The sequence below is a fragment of the Carlito syrichta genome, unplaced genomic scaffold (genome assembly GCF_000164805.1).
Source record: "Carlito syrichta isolate Samal-C Ts95f unplaced genomic scaffold, Tarsius_syrichta-2.0.1 Scaffold309115, whole genome shotgun sequence".
Lineage (NCBI taxonomy): Eukaryota > Metazoa > Chordata > Mammalia > Primates > Tarsiidae > Carlito > Carlito syrichta.
In genome coordinates, this window is record NW_007253211.1 from 1,034,063 (window position 1) to 1,055,394 (window position 21,332).

At 49.5% G+C, this 21,332-nt stretch overlaps 2 protein-coding genes across 3 annotated transcripts in view; one reads left to right on the plus strand and one right to left on the minus strand.

Moving 5' to 3' along the window:
* Positions 1 to 4,214: 4,214 nt before the first annotated feature.
* On the plus strand, positions 4,215 to 19,227 carry LOC103269242 (ubiquinol-cytochrome-c reductase complex assembly factor 2). 2 transcript variants are annotated; one of them, XM_008066828.1, is made up of 4 exons: positions 4,215 to 4,411; positions 14,858 to 14,932; positions 16,028 to 16,097; positions 19,042 to 19,227. In XM_008066828.1, exons 1-4 carry the CDS (start codon positions 4,274 to 4,276, stop codon positions 19,167 to 19,169), a joined length of 411 nt encoding a protein of 136 aa, XP_008065019.1. In that variant the 5' UTR covers positions 4,215 to 4,273; the 3' UTR covers positions 19,170 to 19,227. The 2 variants fall into 2 exon arrangements, with proteins under 2 accessions (XP_008065019.1, XP_021572655.1); XM_021716980.1 differs by lacking the exon at positions 19,042 to 19,227 and having other exon boundaries at positions 4,256 to 4,411; positions 16,028 to 16,551.
* A 971-nt stretch (positions 19,228 to 20,198) lies between these two features.
* ITPR3 (inositol 1,4,5-trisphosphate receptor type 3) overlaps positions 20,199 to 21,332 on the minus strand; it is a 78,077-nt gene continuing 76,943 nt past the window's right edge. Inside the window, exon 58 of the mRNA XM_008066829.1 lies at positions 20,199 to 21,043. Within this exon, the coding sequence (XP_008065020.1) occupies positions 20,975 to 21,043 (69 nt within the window). The 3' untranslated portion in view covers positions 20,199 to 20,974. The remainder of the gene's footprint in view (positions 21,044 to 21,332) is intronic.

Sequence of the window (21,332 nt, forward strand, 5' to 3'; positions counted from 1 at the left end):
CTGCTCCGAAGGTCATTGCGTTTGCTGTTGCTCTGTCTGGAAGCCTCTCATGCCCACCGAATGGAGACCACCAGGCAACCCGACCCCATCCCTGCCCCAGTCACCAGAGATCCAGCACCCTGCCTTGATATCTCCCTGGCCCTTAGCCCATTTGATTGCATGTTTGCTTGGCTGTTGTCTGTCTCCAGACTCTTCAACAGAAGCCCACAGAAGCCCTCATCTGTCTTGTCCACTACATGAGAGGAGCTCAGGGCTGGCTTCAGGAGTGCCTGACTTGCACAGTCACCCAGGGCCCAACATGCAAAAGGGCCCACACTTACCTTAATAATCTGTTTTTACTGTCTTGAAATCCTTAACCTTTTTTTTTTTTAAACATGGGGGTTGGCCAGGTGCAGTGGCTCAAACCTGTAATCCCAGCACTTTGGGAGGCCGAGGTGAGAGGATTGCCTGAGTCCAGGGGTTTGAGGCCAGCCCAGGCAACTTGGTGAGACCTCATCTCTACAATAAATCAAAAAATTAGCCGGGTGTGGTAGCACACACCTGTAGTTCCAGCTACTTGGAAGTCTGAGGCAGAAGGATCGCCTGAGCCCAGCAGGTCGAGGCTGCGGTAGCCGTGAGTGTGCCACTGCACTCCAGCCTGGGTGACGATGAGACTCTGACTCAAAACAAAACAAAACCAACCAACCAAACAAACAAAAAGACATGGGGTCTCACTAAGTTCCCTGGGCTGGTCTCCAACTCCTGGTCTCAAGTGGGCCTCCCACCTCGGTCTCCCAAAGCACTGGGATTATAGGCTTTTACCAGCTTTTACCACCGCGCCCAGCCTTTAACAAATGTTTAACAAGGAGCCTCACATTTTCATTTTGCATGGGGCCCCAGAAAATTGTATAGACAGAGCGATCAGGGCTATAGACCAGGGAATGAATGAATGAACAAGCCCACATTCCAACCCAGGTCTGACAGGTTCTAAAGTCTCACTACTTGACCACCATGCCAAGCAGCCTCTAGACGTTGGGAGAGAGGTAAGCAGGCAATCGGCATCAGGGAAAACCACAACCTGACCCAGAAGCTGGTGTCCAGAGGAAGAGAGCACCTTAGAAGGGGGCATTTGTTCACGCTTCCCCTGGCATCCAGCCATTCTTCTCAACTCCTCTGCACTTGACTCTCAAGTGGCAGGAAAACCATTTGCTGACACTTAATGTTACTCTTGCTATTGCCTAAGGAAGAGGGACCTCGGTTCCTGCCACTCAGAGCAGCTGTCGGCCAGCCAGGCGCTCTTCAAAGCCACAGCTGTGGTGGGGCCTCAGGCAGAATTCTAAGGCCTCAGGGCACCCAGCACAGCTCTAGGTGTCTGGAGCTTCATAAGTACATCAACACAATCCTTGCCTTTTGGGCCCCAGGACAATCACCAAAACTCTGTGGCTATAAACACAGCTGAAGAGAGTGCAGCAGGGAGGTACTGCTGGGCTAGGAACCTGGTGGGGCTAATCAGGGAGGCTGTCTGGAGGTGGTGACTGACCTCGAGGGGCTCGTTTTCCACTCCTTCTGAGCTTTCCTTACCTCAGGTGGGCATCACACACTCTGGGTTCCCAGAGGTTCCTTTCAATGGTTTACTCCTAACATCTTTGGAATAGTTAAAAGCCATGCTGGTTAAAACCAATTTGATTCTTTCCTCAAATGAAACTCCTCCCTCCTCCTCTCTTGCCCATTCCTGCCCTAGGCCTGCCCCTTGCAGCTCTTAGAAGCCATCCCTGACCTTTCTCCCACTCTCCCCTGAAGAGCCCAATGTGATATTTTGAACTCTCCAACCCTGCCTATATTTCAGTTAAAGCCCTTGTCGTGTTTAGCTTTGTGCCCTGGTTATGTACACATGCCCAGATCTGGCAGCCAACTTCTTGAATGCAGGGTTCTCCTGGATTCACCTTTACAAAGTAGGGAGAACAAGAAGGAAGAGGCTTGTTTGTATGTATGGGATGGTCTTGGTCAGGGATGTCCAACATTTTGGCTTCCCTGAGCTGCATGGAATTAAGAGGATGTCTTAGGCTGCACATAAATTATATAATATAGTTAGTGTATATATATATATGCATGGGGTCACAAAGAAAACAAATGCTAAAAAACACATGATGTTAAAAGATTTTGTGAGGCTGTATTACTACCAGTCCTGGGCCATGAGTTGGCCTGGTCTTGGCTGAATATAGGACAGTGAAGGTGCAGAGGGGGTTGCAGCTTTCTTAAGGAAAACCCAGATGGTAGGGCAATCTTTGGAAAAGAACAAGTCCACATGGTGATATCATTCGAGATGTATAAGAGAAGACTTGGTAAAACAAACTAGTTTCAATGGGAGAAAATATTCAGAATATATAGAGAACTCCTAAAACTCAGTAACACACACAAAACCCAATTCCAAAATGGGCAAAGGGCTTGAACAGATATCTCTCCAAAGAAGACATGCCCAAAAAGCACATGAGAAGATGCTCACATCACTAATTATTAGAGAAATGCAAATCAAAGCTAAGATGATAAACCGCCTCATGCCCATGAGGATGGCTACCATCAAGAATCCAGAAAATAACAAATTTTGGTGAGGATGTAGGGAAATTGGCACTCCTGTGCACTAGTGGTAGGAGTGTAAAATGGTGCAGCTGCTGTGGAAAACAGTATGGCAGTTCCTAAAAAAATTAAAAATAGAATTACCATATGATCCAGCAATCCCACTTCTGGGTATATACCAAAAGAACTGAAAGCAGAGTCTTGAACAGATATCCATACGCATATGTTCTGCAGCATTCTTCACAATAGCTAAAACACAGAAGCAACCCAAGAGTCTGTTGATGGATGGATGGATAGATAAACAAAATGTTGTATATACACACAATGGAATATTATTCAGTCTTTAAAAGGAAGGAAATTCTGACATATTCTACAGTATGGATGGACCTTGATGTGAAGACATTATACTAAACAAAATAAGTCAGTCATAAAAAGACAAATACTGTATGATTCCACTTATATAAGGTATCCAGAGTAGTTCAATCATAGACACAAAATAGAATGGTGGCTGCTAGGAGCTGGGAGAGGAGAATGGGAGTTATTGCTTAATGGGTGTAGAGTTTCAATTTTACAAGATGAAGAGTTATTATGGAGATGGATAGTGCGATGGTTGCACAGCATTCAGTGGTATTTAGTACCACTGAACTATACACTTAAAAAAGGTTAAAATGGGCAGGGCTTGGTGGCTCAGCCTGTAATCCCAGCGCTTTAGGAGGCCAAGGTGAGTGTATTGCCTGAGCCCGTGGGTTCAAGACCCACCGGGGCCACTTGGGAGACCTCATCTCTACAATAAATCAAAAATTAGCCGGGCGTGGTAGTAGCTGTAGTTCCAGCTACTTGGAAGGCTGAGGCGGAGGAGCTCCAGAGCCCAGCAGGTCGAGGCTGCGGTGGCCAGAAGCGTGCCACTGCACTCCAGTCAGGTGACGGAGTGAGACTCCAACTCCAAAAAAAAAAAAAAAAAAGGGTAAAATGGTAAATTTTATGTGTATGTCACCACATACAAAAATAATAACATAAAAAGAGTTTTGTAGGCTGAATCAATCTAGCTGATAATGCTCAGGAAACAAAACCTGTGCTTTCTTGAAGAAAGTGCCTGACTTTTAGGAGAATAGGGGTGGGGGGTAGGGTAGGGGCAGAGGGTCACATAGAAGGGACACTAATAGGAGCTGGAGAGAGACAAGAAATGCGGAGCACTAAAGAAGGAATTGTGGCATAGTACCAAGTAGTAGTGACAGATACAGGAGCTGTGAGGAGGAACGAGTGGGGGGCGAGAAGTGAGGAGGAGGGGGGGCGGTGAGAACATGAGCGTGCTCCGTGATTAAGTTCAAACACATCTTCATCCAGCAACAACCTGTTTTTACATGCAAATGTACTGGCTTATGCAAAACAGCAGAGGTCTCGGAGGAGGGTTTTTTAGTCTTAAGCTTGTGCAGTCATTGAAAAAGAGAAGCAAAGTTGTCCCTGGGGTACTCCACGTCTGCCTTGCCCCTGGGAGCTGGGCCAGTTCCAGGAGGACAAAAACTGAATTAGCTCGGCTTTGCAGACACAGGCTAGCAGCGCCCCTACCCGGAGAGCAGCGGGAAGCCCACGAAGCCGCGCATGCCCACTCCTGTCTCCGGCCCCACCCCCTTGGGCCGGGGGGGGGGGCGAGCCTTAGTGCGCATGCGCCACATTTCCACACCACCTCCTCCTTCTGGGGCGGGAACAAGCCGGGCCCAAGATGGCGGCCAGTCGCTACCGGCGTTTTCTTAAGCTGTGTGAGGAGTGGCCAGTGGACGAGACCAAACGGGGCCGGGACTTGGGCACTTACCTGCGCCAGCGGGTAGCACAGGCCTTTCGGGAGGGAGAGAACACCCAGGTGACCGGCGGGGAGGCGGTTGGGGCTGAGGGAGGAAAGGACGAGGCAGGGGCGGGGCCTGCGAGTGGGCTAGCGGCTGGATCCGCGCCGCGAGCGCGCCTTTCCGCCCCAGGCTGCACGTGCGCGCGGCCCCTAGATCCTCGGGGGAGCTGCTGAGAGCGACGCCCCTTCCTGCTCAGCGCGCTCACCCGGCTGCACCTTGAAATTACCGAAGAAGCTTTTTAAAAATCCAGATGTCTGGAGCCACGCAACCCTATGGACTCAGAATCTCGGAGAATGAGGTCTTGCCTCAGTATTTTTAAAAAGCTCTGCAGGTGATTCAAGATGCAAGCTGAATTGAGGCCCGCAGCAACCGTCGCAGGTGATGGCAGCGTCAGGCTTTTTGCTCTCACGGTCCCATTACCTCGCAGTGTTGTGCGTTGACCGAGCTGATCCCAAGTATCTGCAGGGCCCCCGCTACGCGTTTGCTTTCTTGGTCCACCATAAGCCTCTGCAGCGTGTTTGGGTCCTCAACTCATGCCCCTGTGTTTGAGTAGTAGGCCTAGTTCTGGCTTTCCTCCAGTTTGGCGTTGCAGCTCTGGGATTCATTCGTTCATATAGCACGTGTTTATTGAGCACCTACCACTGCCAAGAACTAGTCTAGGTGCTAGGGACACAGTGAATTAGACAGATGACATCCTGCACACGTGAAGAAGTTTGACATCCTAGTTCAGGACACAGTAAACATGTAGACACACACAAGACAGATAAGATGTCTGATGGACATAAAATAGGGTAGCATGGTAAAAGGAAAACATTAATAACATAGGCCTTTCTGAGGAGACGACACATAGGTGAGACCTAAGGGAAGAAGATAAGCCAACAATGTACACTTAGTGAGAAGAGCATTCCAGGCACTGCTAAGGTCCTGAGGCAGGAAGCCGAATTGACATGCTAGAGAACAGAGAATGCCGGAGCAGCTGGAGGGTAGTGAGTAAGGTGGAGTTGCTAACAGTTGAGGATAGAGGAGGTCAGGAGCCAGGCACTGTGGGACCTTAAAGGTTCTGATTAGGAGTTAGATCTTATCCTAAGACCAGTGAGACTGATGTGCCCTGTCTTTTTTAAAAAAGATCACTGTGGGCCGGGCTCAGTGGCTCAGCCTGTAATCCCAGCACTTTGGGAGGCTGAGGCGAGTGGATTGCCTGAGCCCGCGGGTTCGAGACCAGCCCAGGCAACTTGGCGAGACCTCATCCCTACAATAAAATAAAAAATAGCCGGGCATGCTAGTGCGAGTCTGTAGTTCCAGCTACTCGGAAGGCTGAGACAGAAGGATCACCAGAGCCCACCAGGTCGACGCTGGGATAGCCGTGAGCGTGCCTGCCACTGTACTCCAGCCTGGGCGAAGGAGTGAGACTCCAACTCAAATAAGTAAATAAAAATAAAAAGGTCACGGTGGCTGTCTGCAGCAAGTAGGTTGTAGGAAGCAGAAACAGAAACAGTGAGACTGGAGAGAAGCCTACTATGGTGCCCCCCAGCAAGAGATGGTTGTGGCTTGGGTGATGATGGCTGCACAGGAGATGGAAGTGACTGGATTTAGGTTTTGTGCAGGTCGAGTGAACAGAACTTGCTGATGTATTGGATGCAGCCTAAAGGGAAACTGAGGAACCAAGGATAGCACCTACATTTTTTTGGCCTGAGCAAGTGTGTGTAAGATGGTGCCACTTACTGAGATGGGAAAGACTAGAAGAGGAACAGGTGGGGTGTGGGAAGAACATCCTGAGTTTAGTGTTGGGTTAAACTTGAGATGCCAAGAGGACTGACTTCCAAGTGGAAATGTCAAGTAGGCAATGGTATATTTGAGCCTGGGGCTCAGACAAGAGGTCAGAGATATGAAATGAGATACATACACAGTCTGAAGCAATGACTTGTGAAACTTAGCCAAAACCTTTCAGAGCAGGAACATGCGTTTTTGTATTTTTTGTTTGTTTTGTTTTTTGCAACTTAGCCCAACACAGAGCCAACCCAGCCCACCTAATGGACTGGATTGCTGACTGTGGTGGCATAGATAGTCTGGCCAAGGACTTCTGAGAGAGAGGCACAGGTTACACTATATTCAGGGCCCTCACATCATTATGGTGGCCTTCACTGGCCCAAAGTGTAAAGATAATGAAGGCAAGGATCGTATCTAGTCCCACCGATGCACACCCCATAAGCCTTCTAGGGTTGTGCTCCCTGCATATTTTTAGTGTGAGCTCCCTGAGAACAGAGATGATGCCATTTATTTTACCCCCTCCTCAGCGTCTAGCATAGTTCTTGGCACATAAAAAACACTCAGTAAACGTCTGAGTAAATAGATAAATAATTGGTCATGGCTCATGAGATAAAGATCATTTGAATATAGTTGCAGATGCAGCAGAACTAGATGAAGAGAAGTAGTGAAGAGTGAGAAAGGAATATGTCTGTGTCCTGGGTGGTGAGAATCAATTTGAGAGCTTACTGTATTTGGGGAACTGCAGGAACTACAAAAGAGGGACATAGCCTGGTCCTTGCCACCAGGGAGCTCAAGGAGCTTCTAGCTGGGCAGTCAGAGGCTAGATCCTTGCAGAGGTGATAGAGGGTGACATCCACCTACTTGATCGTTAGCATAAGAGGAGCCAGCAAAGGAGGGTCGAGCCTTCTCTTTTGGAGTTGTCATCCTCTGTCATCACCTAGGGAGACAGTTCCTGATCAGTCACAGGCCCACACAGGTTTGAATCATAGCTCAGATGCAAGTCATGGCTCGGTTGATGGTTGCGTAGCAGCTGATGAATGCACTCCTGGTAGAGTGAACCAGTGCATTGCAATGGCAGCAGGCACATTACTCAGGACCACTGTCGTGGTACCGCATCCTAGTGTCACCTGCGAATGCATCTGGGCTTAGTAAATCTTAGAGATGATTTTTGGAGGGAGCAACCCCTTGCTGGAATTGAGAACAGTACTGTAAGTCACTCCCACTGATGCCTCCAGATTATTTATAAAAACCTTGAGAAAGAAAGGTGATTCTGGTAGGCTTTTCATTACCCTGGTTGCATGCAGTGGGGATTAGACCCAGGTGACTGACTGGTTGGTACGGAGTGCCCCCTTGGTTATGCTGGCTGCCAGAAGAAGGACGGGAATGGTAGCCCTGCTCATGCAACCTTCTTAGTCCAGTAGAAGGGGGAGGCAGGCAGTCCTCCTCTCAACCTCTTGGCTCCTGGTGTCCCAATGAGAACCCTGAAAGGTGCACAGCACGCTTTTGCATGTGTGATAACCTTTTATTTAATTGTTGTAATAGCCAAGTAGTAACCATTAATATTTCCATTTTAGGCCAGGCTCAGTGGCTCAGCCTGTAATCCAAGCGTTTTGGGAGGCCGAGGCGAGTGGATTGCCTGAGCCCGTGGGTTTGAGACCCGCCTGGGCAACTTGGCGAGACCTCATCTCTACAATAAATCAAGAAAATTAGCCAGGCATGGTAGCGCGCACATGTAGTTCCAGCTACTTGGAAGGCTGAGGCGGAAGGATTGCTGGAGCCCAGCAGGTCGAGGCTGCGGTGACCAGGAGCGGCCACTGTACTCCAGGCTGGGCGACTAAGTGAGACTCCAACTCAGAAAAAAAAAAAAAAAAAGGAAACGGACTCAGCTATTCTGGCACTGGCATGGCTTCATCTCCTTGGTGCCTGGCCTTTCCTCAGCTGCTGCTCCTCCCAAGTTATTTCTTGTTAGAACAGTCTCTTGTTCCATCATTATCAAGCCACTTCTTCCCTTTGTTCCCTGCGTAACCTTTTTGGGCCATAGATAGTTTGGGCAATGACTGAACATCCCCCTGTGTTTGCTCACTGCTTTTTTTTTACCCCACAACTCCCCATGCCCTGCCCCCGTGCAGAGGGAAGAAAGATGCTCCGCAGTGGGACACCAGCACAGAAAAGCCAGGCTCACTAGAGGGCAAATTAATAATTCATACTCAAAACCAGAGTACAAAAACCACTGCCTCCATTTATTCCACCTCAAATTGCCCTCTGGGGAGTCTCATGGTCCACCCTGAATCTTCCAGGCGGGGAGGTAGTGGTGTGAAGCAGGAACACATGTAACACCTCTACACCCTATATCCTACTGTGCAGTTTTTTGAAGTCAGAGTTATGGGCCGTGTGCCCTTTGAATACAGTTTCTTTAAGAACACATGTTTCCTACAGCTCTGAGAGCTTCATAAAAGAATCACAACATGGGGGAAGGTGGCAAAACAACTGTGATTGTTGACTTAACTACAGGGAAAGGAGCAAATCCTAACGAGTTCATTAGATGTACAAGCAGCTTCCTAAAAGGTCCCTGACTGCTTGCCAGCACCCACTTAGCTAGTGCAGGGAGCAACTCTGAGGGATGGCCTGAAAACACTGCTGCCCAGGCAGGGACTCGCCTACCCATGGACTTGCACCATTGTATCCAGGTTGAAAGAATATAAGTCCAATCTGAAAGAAGTTAAACTTTGTTTGGGGTTTCTAATAATGTAAATTTCTACCTGGTCAGAGAAGCATTCCAAGGTTTTAGATAATCCTGTTTTCTCAGTAAGCTGGTTGAGGTCCAGTCTCTGGCATCTTCAGCACATCAGGGAGCTAGAGCCCAAACTGCTGGCACAGTGCAACCATCTCTGTTGCTCACCTATACATGGGCTCTCTGAAGGCATGCTTTTGAGCATGCTTTTGAGGGACCTGAGAACAGATAACGCCATTTGTAATTATCATATTGAACCCACTGAAATACAGATTCTGTGAGGAGAATCACCTCTCAGAGGTAATGCAGACATCCCCCTCTTCTCTCCCAGTTCTGAATAGAGCTGGCGTGAGTTTAGGGTAGTGTTCAGACCAAGGTGTGACATTTATCCGTGTGCACTTAAAGATGCAGTTACTCCCCTAGGGGGATAAATGACCACTTCCAGCAGGCCACTACTTAATTCCAAGATTCTTGGGGCCTGCCCATGGCCTCCTGGACAAGTGGCAGGCAGTCTTGTGAGACCTGCAGTGCCTCTGGCCTGGGTCCAGTCTGTGTCCAATCTCGCCTCTCGCCATCCCAGCAGGAGCCCCTGCCTTAGCAAAGGTGCCTTCTCATCACCTCCCAGATCGCCATAATAAAGTGGGTCTGAACCTTTGAGACTAGTGTACCCTAGACCACTGTCCCCTCCCCAAAACCCAAACACAGAGTTTGCCGAGAATTTGGTGGCTTTCCAGGCCCTCAGAGCCCTCCCTGCCTGAAACCCTCTTGTCCCATGCCTGTTCCTCCTCGTCCTCCCAGCCACTCCCGATCCTTTCCACTCATGCCCAGCCAACACTCCACAGAGCTAGGGTCTCTGGCTCCCCTCACTCTGCACTGTCCCTGCAATGAACCCTTCCCGCCACTGCCCCCTGTCATCTGGGCCTTGTGCCCAGCTCCCACCGCAGATCTGTGCAACCAGTGTCCCACAGCTCGGGCACTCAGTTATGTGCTGCCCGGCATGGGTGATTTTTAGTGCATGTGTATCTTGTCTCGCCAGCTTGACTACCAGCTTCTCCAGAACCAAACTGGGTCCCCCATAGTCCCCTAGTGGAGCATTCTCTACATAGTAGGTGCTCAACAAATAGACTTTCAACTGAATTGGGAATAGGCTTCCATAATGGAATGAACTCATTTCAGAAGTTCATTACCAAGTCATGAAAACCTTTTTCATAGATCTTCCTGGATTGAATCCAGCTCTACCTTAATTAGCAAAGCAATTTGCAACACCCTTTCCCAAAAGTGCTTATGCGTCCCTTTGTGTGACTAGAATAGGGGCCCACTGTACCAATTGCTGTCACCACCCAAAATTCAATTTTGAAAATCGAAATCAGTGCCTGCGGCACTGATGTAGATTTGTATGTATAAAAGTTTAATATGGTAAAGAGAAATTTACTGACGACTGAGCAGGGGAAATGCAAAAGGAGCAAAAATAGAGCTATAAAGGACACTTTGACAGTTGAACATCTATTTTATTCACATTTAGGAACAGTGCTGAATTTTTCATAATGTCCCTACTGCTGCCTTTTTCAAACCCAGAATTGTTATTAGTCCTAAAATGTCTGTAATCTCATTAGGTGTGAATGCAAAATCAGGTAATTTAAAGCTTGCATCAAGAATATGTTTTAAAATGAACAGTCCATTTCATTGGAAAAACTGTATACTTCAAAATTCAAGCATTTTTGTGGTGGAGTCTGTGAATAAAGTATAAGATGTAGGTATGTGGCAAGGCTTCTGGAATTAGGTAGCTCCGCTGACATCCTTTTAAGTAATAAGCAAGACTGTTGTGTTTTTTGTTGTTGTTGTTGTTGTTTTTGAGTCAGAGTCTCACACTGTTGCCCAGGCTGGAGTGCAGTGGCACGCTCATGGCCACTGCAGCCTCGACCTGCTGGGCTCAGGTGATCCTTCTACCTCAGCCTTCCAAGTAGCCGGAACTGCAGGCACACACTACCACTCCCGGCTAATTTTTTGATATATTGTAGAGACGAAGTCTCACCAAGTTGCCCAGGCTGATTTTGAACCCTTGAGCTCAGGCAGTCCTCTTACCTCGGCCTCCCAAAGTGCTGGGATTACAGGCTTGAGCCACCTCTCCCGGCCAAGACTATTTTTTAACTGCTCAACTTGGGTTGGGTGTGACTAGGAACCCAGAATTGGCCCAGGCTCCATCTGTCCCTAGGTGATAAGAACTTGGCTGGAAATTGGCGTATCTCAAACTCCCATCACCTCCACTGAGATACTTTTATAGCCTCTTTTAGATGTCTTCTGACCTCAAATGGGAAAATGGGTGGCAAGTCCATTTTTAGGACTCACAGGTGTTTGGTTCCTTCTCAGATTGTGATTGCCCTCCAGGGATTATGTGAACTGTCTAGGAGACTGTCTCCTTAACACTGAGTGAAGTGTAGGAGGTGAGGGAGCCCTCAAGTCACTTTGGTTTTTGTTTTTTTGCACACAGACCTTAGGCAGTTTGCCAGACAGGAGCAGCACCTCGCAAGGGTGACCCCCTGCTCTCTTTCTGTGTCCCTCCTGTCTATCCTGCTGCCCATGATAGATGGGAAAAAACAGGAAGGAAGGATGATGCCCTCCTTAATGCCTTAAGGGTGTGGTAAGAGGTCACTGAGCAGCCCCTTGGTGATTTCTCACTCCTAGAAGCAGGTTGGAGCAGGATGGGTTTCCAGGGGTTTAAAGGCAGATCTGGTTGGCATGTGAATTTGATCAGGGCGCAGTGGTAGGAGTCCAAGAGAGAGGCACCAGGAGGAAGCCAAGTCTGTGCCTTTCCTAAGAGGCTGGTTGAGTAGGTGTTGGGGATGGTGGTAGAAAGGGAAGGTCCAGACGAGCAGCCTTCAGGTGAAGACCGGGGATGGCACACAGCTGTTCCCTTGGCGGGCCTGACCGTGGAGTGCTCGGTGACTGCTGAGCCACCAGGGCCAGTCTAGAGAGAAGCCTCAGCAATTTCCCATCCGTCTTCACCTCTGTCTCTAGTACCACACTTGGCAGTTCATACCAGCCACACCAATCCGCGGATGATGTCCGCACTGCTGTTCCTGGGCATGGGCATCCCCCGGTCCTGTGCCTGCAGTGCCCCCTTCCTTCCGGGAATGTGCACTCCTCCTCAGCCGGCACTTCCTGCCTGGCTCCCTGGCAGAGCTGAGCCCTCCTCTACAGGCCCACAGCACCCCATACGCACTCCTTTGTTGCACTGCCACACCAGGGCTGTCCGGAAGTGTCCTGTCCTTTCCCCTCTTCGCTTATGAGGTGGGGGCCCGTGTTTCCTATGCCAGCTCCTTACTACTAACAACCGTAACAAAACTAAGCACATGAATCAGCATCCCAGGCCCAGATCCTGAGCAGCCAACCATTACCTCATAGCACACCACCCTCGGAAGTAGGAGCTATTATTATCTTTTCTTTTAAAAGAAAGGTTAACCTGGCCAGTGTGCTTCAAAAATGTTCAATGCATAAAAGACTAAGGCCAAGGAACTGTCCCAGATTAAAGGAGACTAAAGATACATGACAGTTAAATGCAGTGGGACATCCTGTTTTTTAGATTATTACTGAGACAATTGACAGAATTAGAATATGGACTGGAGATTAGATAATAGTGTGGTATCAGTGTTACATGGCCTGGATTTGGTCATTGAACTGTGGTTATGTAAGAGAATATCCTCATTCTTAGGAAGTTCACACTATTACAGGGTGAGGGCATGCTCTCCTACTTACTTTCAAATGGATCAGAAGAAAAATACGTGTGTACAGACATAGCGAATGGTAAAGCACATATGGCTGTTGATTAAATGTGTTTCATGGGGAAGATAGAGTGGTTGGCCCACGTCCCATGGCTGGTGAGGATGGTGCCAGGATTCACCCCAGGCAGCCCAGCCGCACTCCTTGCAGCCTTGGAGATGCCCATTCACTCGAGCATGGGCCAGGCACACTGCAGGTGCTTGGTGAGTGTCTGTTGATCTGAGTGAGTGAAGCTGCACAAGATGAAGAGAGCAAACAAAAGATGAAATGCAAGGAATGAAAATCTTTTGGCAATCTAAACAGTATTTTTGGGCACAAAAAACTTTGTGCCAGTGTTGTTCTCTTTTTCCTTTTGTGTCTTCTCCCTGCTGTTCTCTGCCTTCTGTGTGAGCTCTTGATTACATGTGCCCTGCTCAAGAAATCACCTTCCAGATGTGCCCTTCCAGAGCATGTGTGCAGGATTCTGTTCTTGCTGGACTTTCCCCAGAAGAGCTGAGCAGAGGAAGGTACCAGCTGCACCCTCGCCCATTGCATTTGTTCTGTCCACTCAGATCATGCCTCCGATGATCATTCAGCAAACACTGGCCATAACCCTTCCTCTTTTGATGTGGCGGCTGCAACATTCTCATGATGAGCAGCCTGAACTGGGGGATGAATCAGCTAGAACTCAACACTAGACCATCTTTTCTGTTTGCTATAAAGTGGGGACCTCATTTGATGCGCACATAGAGGCAGAAGTGGAGCTGCCTGTTAAAATGCTTCACTGCTGATTTATTGATGCTCTGCCTCCAAGGAAGGATTTAAGTTAGAAAAATCCATTATTTGAATTCTGGGAAAAAACAAAGTTTTGTTCTGGGGAGCTTTTCAGAATTCTTGGCCGAAAAATGTAAAGAATTATAGATAAATAATAGCAAGGGCAGATAGAAGGGGAAATTACAAAGGGAAAGCCATTTCTGGCTGTGTTGCCCGTCTTCCCAGGAATGTCTAGCAGGTGCACCACTGTCTTGGGCACCTGGGGGATTTATGTCCTGTCCCCCCTTTTTTTGTTTTGAGTTGGAGTCTCATTCTGTCGCCCAGGCTGGAGTGCAGTGGCATGCTCACAGCCACCCCAATGTCGACCTGCTGGGCTCTGGCAATCCTGCCTCAGCCTTCCAAGTAGCTGGAACTATAGGCATGCACTACTATGCTCAGTTAATTTTTATTTTTGTATATAAATGAGGTCTCACCATGTTACCCAGGCTGGTCTCAAACTCACGGGCTCAAGCAATCCTCTAGCCTTTGCCTCCCAAAGTGCTGGGATTACAGGTTTGAGCCACCATGCCCAGCCCTGTCCCCTTTCTACTGCAAGGACTCAGCGTTCTGGGCCATCTCCCTTCCCGCAAGACCTGACTGGGCTCCTGTCTTGGCTCTTCTGCATTCACCTGGCTCATCTTAAGCACTGCACTCTTCATGTTTCTTTCCTTCTTGTAGAGCTTCAGCAGCTCCCCACTTACCACAGATAAAAGCTCAGATGGCTTTTTTTTTGCCTTTCATAAAAGAATATTTAATACATTTTCTGTTGAACTCAAAGCCTTTCTTTTTCTTCTGCCCAGACTTTTTTACCTTTACATTCAGGCCCTCAGCCAGACTGGCCTGGCCTGGCCTGAAGCATCTCACACATTCCTGCCTCCTGTCCCTGGCTCATGCCATCCCCTCCACCAGGAAGGCCTCGCCCTTCTCCCTTCTGTTCCCTGACTCCTGTGCATCTTTCAGAACCCAGCGTCGCCTTGCTTCTGCCATATACTGACCGCTTGAGCGTGTGGGATTCCCATCTGAATCCCTGCAGCACACACTGCCCACACTCCATTTGTTAGGCACACCCTTCCAACCTGACATTTCCACTGGCGTCCCCGCTATAGCTGGCCCAGTGGTTAGCTAGTCGCAGGTGTTCAACAAATGTTTGTTTGCTGGTTGATTGATCAGGTTTTTCTGCAGGTTGGGGAGTTGATGAGGTAGAGCCATTCCTCCAAGTAGGTGGTTTCTAATAGAGCTGTAGGTCAGGTTCGCCTCCCACAGCAGGAAGCCAGTGTTAGCCACAGGCCTGCTCCATGTGAATATGCCTTATTAAGCATGGGCCTTCCTTAAGGCACATATGCTGTGGGAGGCAGGACTCTTTCGCTCACATCCTTGGGGGTTCTTTGCTTTTCAGATTGCAGAGCCTGAGGCCTGTGATCAGATGTATGAGAGCTTAGCACGGCTGCATTCAAACTACTACAAACACAAGGTAAGTGGGCCGCGGACGGGACAGCCAATAAGAATGAGTGAAAATCTGATTATACAAAGTGTTGTGAAGAATTCAGGGTTTGCTACTTTCAAATGGAGCCAGTAATTTCTGCCAGACCAACAAAGATGTTTGTTAGAGGCTTTTAGGCTACTTAAATAAAGCTATTTAAAATAATGATCAAAAGCCATATATTTGATATGCCAGTGTGTGCTCCTGGGAGTATCTGACAACCGTTGGACCCTATACCTGCTTTCCCTCCACTCTGATGGAGTCGAAAGCACACTCTGGTAATCAAGAGGTGGTGGTTAGGAAAGGCCTGGCCTTTTCCACAGCTGGGCCCTGACATGATTACTGTCAGGTTCCGTTTAGTGTGGTTTTTCCCTTGCAAGATATGTTCAGTAACTCCACAAACACGCATGGCCAAATGCCTGCATGGAAAAAGGTATTTCTTCTCAATTATCCCTAGTAAAGTGTGGTCTAAGCAGCAGCAGGGATCACCTGGAAGCTGGTTAAAGATGCATAACCTGGGCCCCGCCCAGCCCCTCTGAATCTGAGGATTTCCCAGAGAGGATTTGTGTGCTGTGAAAGTTGGAGCTAGCCGGGCTCGGTTGCTCAGCCTGTAATCCCGCGCTTTGGGAGGCTGAGGTGAGTGGATTGCCTGAGCCCGCGGGTTCGAGACCCGCCTGGGCAGCGAGACCTCATCTCTACAATAAATCAAAAAAATCAGCCGGGCGTGGTAGCGCGCGCCTGTAATTCCGGCTACTTGGAAGGCTGAGGCGGAAGGCTCGCCGGAGCCCAGCAGGTCGAGGCCGCGGTGGCCGGGAGCAGCCACTGCACTCCAGTCTGGGCGGCAGAGTGAGACTCAAAAAAAAAAGAAAAGAAAAGAAAAAAGAAAGTTGGAGCTGCTTCCTCAAGGCATTACTGGTTCTTGCGAGACCAAGTCTTGACCTCAAGGTGGCGCTGCTTTTCTCCTTGCTAGGCCTCCTGGCCTCTGGCTGCCCAGGGCCCAGTTGAATTGCAGTTAGAGCAAGGCTTGAGTGCTGCAGAACTAATCTCCCTCCTCCCTTCTCTCATGCTCTCTGCCCCTGTGACCAGTACCCTCGCCCCAGAGACACCAGCTTCAGTGGCCTGTCAGTAGAAGAGTACAAGCTGATCCTGTCCACAGGTACTGAAAGCACCACTGCTTTTCTGGTTGGTTTGCAAATGGTTCTTTTGAGTTTGAGCCGCCAAGGGGAATTGTCTAATAAGACAGCTTTGCTTGACGGAAAGTCTTGCGGAATAGCCCAGAGGAAATTGTGAAGCTACGGGCTCATGCGTTTTGGCCATAGAATGTGGAGAAGGTCAAAGGTGTTATTTAAAAATGAAACTCTATCTTTAGAGCTTTTAAATTCAAGGCTAGCAGCGGGGAGCAGGGGAATCCATGTTTGCCAAATGGAAGTAGTTGAAATCAGGATGGAAGGAAAATACTTTTATTTTTATGGTTCTAAGGGGGCTTTATAAACAATGAGGGTTTTAATTAAAACAAAAAGCTATTTAATAAACGGGTATGGGGATATCCGCCTAAGAGTTATGTGACCCAGGGGACATGGTCTGTGGGTTAGATATGAGTTTAACTGGTTATGCTTTGGAGTCATTGATAGACCCTGATTAACAAGAAAGGAAACACCCTGCCAAGCCATCCCCTCCTTACTTCCCTGTTTTCATTGTCACTGAGGGGGTGTGGGAGAGTCAGGGCTGAGGTAGGCAGGTCCTGGAAAATTGCTATTTTTATTGCCAAGGATATTGTATATAAAAATAAGCTAACCTTTTCTGGGAGGGCACAGTCCTGAAGCATTTGCCTTCTGGAACTCTATAAATTTCTCTTTCCTCTTCTTCTGGCAGCCTTTGGCAACTAAGTTTTGAGAAAAATTCTTAACCTGAGTAGATTAAAACCTGGTGGTGTCACCCGCCTGCTGTTGTGTCAACTCTGACCCTATTTTTATTTCAGTACACTTGTGAAAACTGGGGTGAAGATATTTTTGCCAGGCTGAGTCACTTTATTGGCAGTATTTTTTTTAATGAATAAATTTATTCCCGTCCATGGGTTCATGTAATGACCAACATTGATGCACTGTCCTTGTGAGAGCCCCGGAGAGTTTGAGCGAAGTTTGAACTTGAATTTCGAGCATGGAAATCAGTCCCAGTGGCCCTGCCTCGCCCTTGTGGTAGCCCCAGGGAAGCGTCTGTGAGTGGGAAGCAAGCACCAGTGAAGGATGGAGATGGAGGAGGCCCCACCACTGGTCTGTGCTGCAGCTCGTTCTGGCTGCGGGTTCAGTTCCAGGAGACATGCTGACCGTTTGCTTTCACAGCAAGCCTTGTTACTTTTGTTGCAACCATGGGGAGCAAGTTTGTCGGGTGTTCCCTCTGACGGGACTAGAGGAGACCTGCAGCACCTTGTAGTGAGAGGCTGTAGGCCTGGGGAGACTGAGATGTGCCGTGATCTGGGCCACAAGTGTGTCCACTTTGGGACTGGAGTTATGGGAGGCGCTAAAGGGAGGCCTCATGGCTTGTAGATGGAAAGGGATCCCTGTGTCGCTTTGTAACCTATGCGGGAGCCTGGACTTGTGGAAAAGCCCCAGAACGCAGTGCTAGGCCAGTGGATGGCACGTGTCCTCATTTAGTCAATAACCCACTGAAAATAAACGTTAATATATAACAGTGGCCGGGCTCGGTGGTTTAGCCTGTAATCCCAGCACTTTGGGAGGCTGAGGCGAGTGGATTGCCTGAGGCTGCGGGTTCGAGACCCACCTTGGCAACTTGGCGAGACCTCGTCTCTACAATAAATCAAAAACTAGCTGGGCGTGGTAGCGCATGCCTGTAGTTCCAGCTACTTGGAAGGCTGAGAAGGAAGGATCACCAGAGCCCAGTAGTTCGAGGCTGCAGTGGCTGGGAGCGTGCAGCAGAGTGAGTCTGGCCGACAGAGTGAGACTCTGACTAAAAAAAAAAAAAATAGTAAAAATAAATAATTAAATAAATAACAGTGGCCGTTTTTGTTCAGAAAAACTATTCTTCTTCTCCATAAGTTTTTGTTAACAGATGAAAATTCAGACTGTGAAAGCCAAACAATATTCTGAGAATACCTAAATTCAAAATATAGGTAAAATTAGATATTATGGGACCTCAGCTCTGGAGAGACTTAGACTAGTGGTCCCCTAATGGGGTGATGTTGCTCCCCAGGGGACATGTGGCAATGTCTGGAGACATTTTTAGTTGTCACAACTGGTGTGGGGACAGAGGTGCTCCTGGCATCTAGTGGGTAGAGGCCAGAATGCTGCTAAACATCTATAACAATGCTTAGGCTGCCACACAACAAAATATTATCTGGCCTGAAATATCAGTAGTGCCAAGCCGAGAAACCCTGCTTTGGTTCCTGCATGGCAGTGTGTGTTCTTAAGGGCTTGCTGGCTCATACCAGCCCTCCCGCCTTCATGGTGGTAAAGATGGCAGCCTTCTCACTGAGCACAGGCCATGTGCTGGCAGGTTACTTCCATTATCTGCTTTAATCCTCACAGCTTTTGAGGTACATATGATTGGCTTGAGAGACCCAGGAGTCCCCTGATGGGTGAGGATTCAGGCCCAAGCCCATCTCCCCCACCAAGTGCCTGTTCAAGTCTACAGTGTGGATGGAACCCACACTGCCAGAGTTCAAATCCCAGCTTCACCACTTCCTAGCTGTTGTGTCCTGAGCAAGTTACTTAGCCTCCATCTGTCTGTTGCCACATCTGAAAACAAGAAGTCTGTGGGAACAGGCTAAATTCTGTGATGAAGTATCTGGGTGTGTGAGCTGTGGTGTGGCTGACAGCACAGGCCCTCTTTGCTCCCATGTGGAGCAGGGCAGCAAGCAGCACACCCTGCCTCAATGCTGGGCGCTGGACACTGGCACACGGTGCTGTCACCACAAGCGGTCACTTGTTACCCTGTTTGATCTGCTTTTCAGAAGTTGGGTCTACACCTCTCTTTTCAGGAACACATTGTGTGAGAACAGGCATGCTTGTGTCGGGAAAGCCCCATGGGCCAATCTGTGTCATCAGGTTTTAGACTTCAGTCTCTCTCTGACTTCCCTTTTACAGACACCTTGGAAGAGTTTAAGGAAATGAACAAAGGCCTGTGGAAGAAGCTGCAGGAGAAGTTCGCCCCCAAGGATCCTGAAGAGAAGCACAAGGCCTGGGCCCGGGACTTATCTCACCCGCGCACCTAGGTGTGGAGTCTTGTCTGTTGCCATTGTCAATAAAACCGCCTGATCTCCCCCGACCTCACATCTGGGAGTCTCACCTAACCTTCACAAGAAGGAAACCTGTTGCTCTAAAGGAAGTTTCGGCCTGGGAAGGGATGCTGTTTGAGCTGTTCAGCGTGGCCATCAGTCGGGGCAGGGAAGTCTCCTGGGGGAGGAAACACAGATTTCCCTGGGGCCTGACAAGGGAGGGTAACGGGGCCTCACACAAGCTGCTTCCTGCATGGCCACAGGAGCCCCCATCTCTTAGGCAGGGGCCTGGCGTCTCCTGGCAAGATTCTCAGACTCGCTTTGTTGTAGGAGCTCCTGGGAGGAAGCCAAAAATAGCAGTAAGTATCTAAAAGGGCATCCTGTTGCAAACAGAAAGCAGCAGGGAGGTGTGAGGCTGAGAGGAGCCTGCTTGGCCCTGTCCCTGCTGACTCAGGCCATTGGGTTGCCACGGGAGGGCCTCTGCCCTGACCTTGCACCAACATGGCTTTAGGGACAGGCCTTGGCCAGGCTGGCCTTCAGGTTGTGGTTAGCCTTAGCACTGTGGGAAGATTCTATGGGAGGCCACAGGAAAGAGGGGGCCCATTGGCTGAGGACACACACGAGTCACCTTATTATGCCATGGCTTGGTTCTTACTGGTAGACATGTTCACATTCCCTACTTGAGGGTCCTTCTGTCAAGAATACTGTGGGGAGAAGGGGCAGGGCAGGGGCCAACAGCACCCCTCGCTGGCACAGAGCGCATGTGGCATCTTGACTTCCCCTGTACCTAGACCTCAGTCTGTTCTGAAATGCATAAAATAAAGTGCATAGGATTGTGATGGAAACCAGGTACACTGAAGTGCAGTTTTGCCCAGGAACTCCTGGAGACAGGATGTCGCTCCAAGCATCTGAGAGCCAGAGGAGAGGCTAGGCCAGCAGGAAGGGCCCGTTTTCCTGACCTCTGCCAGTGTACCCTGCTAATCCCCACAGCCCCAGGGGAGAACAGGAAACACAGCCCTTTCTGAGGGACTAGATTTCTATTAATTTATTTAAGGCAATTAACGTATTAGTTCTCAGGCCAAAGGATTTGTAAAACGTAACACCAAAAGGAGAAAACAAGCAGTCAAAAAACAGCCACTCTGGCACAGCTCAGCCCTTGTCTCCCAGGTGTGTGCTGGCCCCCAGGAATCCCTGGAAGAGGTAGGTCCCGGGAACCAGGCTGTCTGTCCTTGGGACACCAGGCCATCTGGAGCTGTGCTGGGGATGGCCTGGACACAGGTGTGCACACTCTACAGCAGATCTGAGGCATGAGGAGGCCATGCTGCCATGGCAGGGCTGAGCACAGCACCCCGGAATAAGTTAAATAACAAAGCCCTAACGTCACTAGTAACAGCATGACTGCCACCTCCCCCAGAGGCAGGCAGCAGCCAAAATGTAGTGCTTGGAGATACAGAGGTGGCCCCACTCCTATCCACCCACAAGGAAGACTACAAAGGGATGTCAGTTACTGCTTTAAGGGACAACGGTCTCCAGGACTTGTCTTCTGCTAAGGCACTAAGGTAAACTGAGTCCCAGTGAACTTCTGAGTCTTTTAAAGTCAGCTCAGCCTCCCCCTCCATGCTTGTCAAAGCTTGAGCTACGTGGGGATGTCTGGCAGGGAGGGCACTAGAGGTCAGGTGGGCACTTAGCCTTGGAGAGGCTGGCCAGCTTGCTCCCCAGGCCACACGACCCGAGCCAGGGCAGTGCTTTTCCCAGTCATTATCCAGTGACGGCATTCCCTGTTGGGGCCTCCGGCACTCTCCTCAGCGGCTCATGCAGTTCTGGACATCCACAAAGCCAAGGCGCTGCCTGCGCTTCCGCTGCTCTGTCATCTAGGGTTAAACAGATGCCACCAGGCCTGGTCAGGCTGCCCGGTGCCCTTCCCTCCACTGCTGTTCTGGAGGGGCTGGTGCCCACTCTTCCCCGTGGACCCAGCTGCCACTCAGCCCTGGAGGCAGGCCAGGGCCCCTTGGGGTGCTGGAGGATGTGGGTGTCAGCTCTAAACCCTTGTTCTCAATTAGCATGTCACCAACCCCTGAGGTGGTGGAGCCGGGAAGCCGCCTCACCTAACAGGGACTGCCTGGCCCTCAGGAAGTCACTGCCACGTGCGGCGGGGGGGGG

What these genes read in the sequence shown, in the direction of transcription:
- LOC103269242 (XM_021716980.1), top strand. Translation starts at nt 4,274, where the DNA reads ATGGCGGCCAGTCGCTACCGGCGTTTTCTTAAGCTGTGTGAGGAGTGG. An exon ending in GGGAGGGAGAGAACACCCAG is followed by an intron (nt 4,412 to 14,857) that starts GTGACCGGCGGG and finishes TTTGCTTTTCAG; the next exon opens with ATTGCAGAGCCTGAGGCCTG. An exon ending in CAAACTACTACAAACACAAG is followed by an intron (nt 14,933 to 16,027) that starts GTAAGTGGGCCG and finishes CCCTGTGACCAG; the next exon opens with TACCCTCGCCCCAGAGACAC.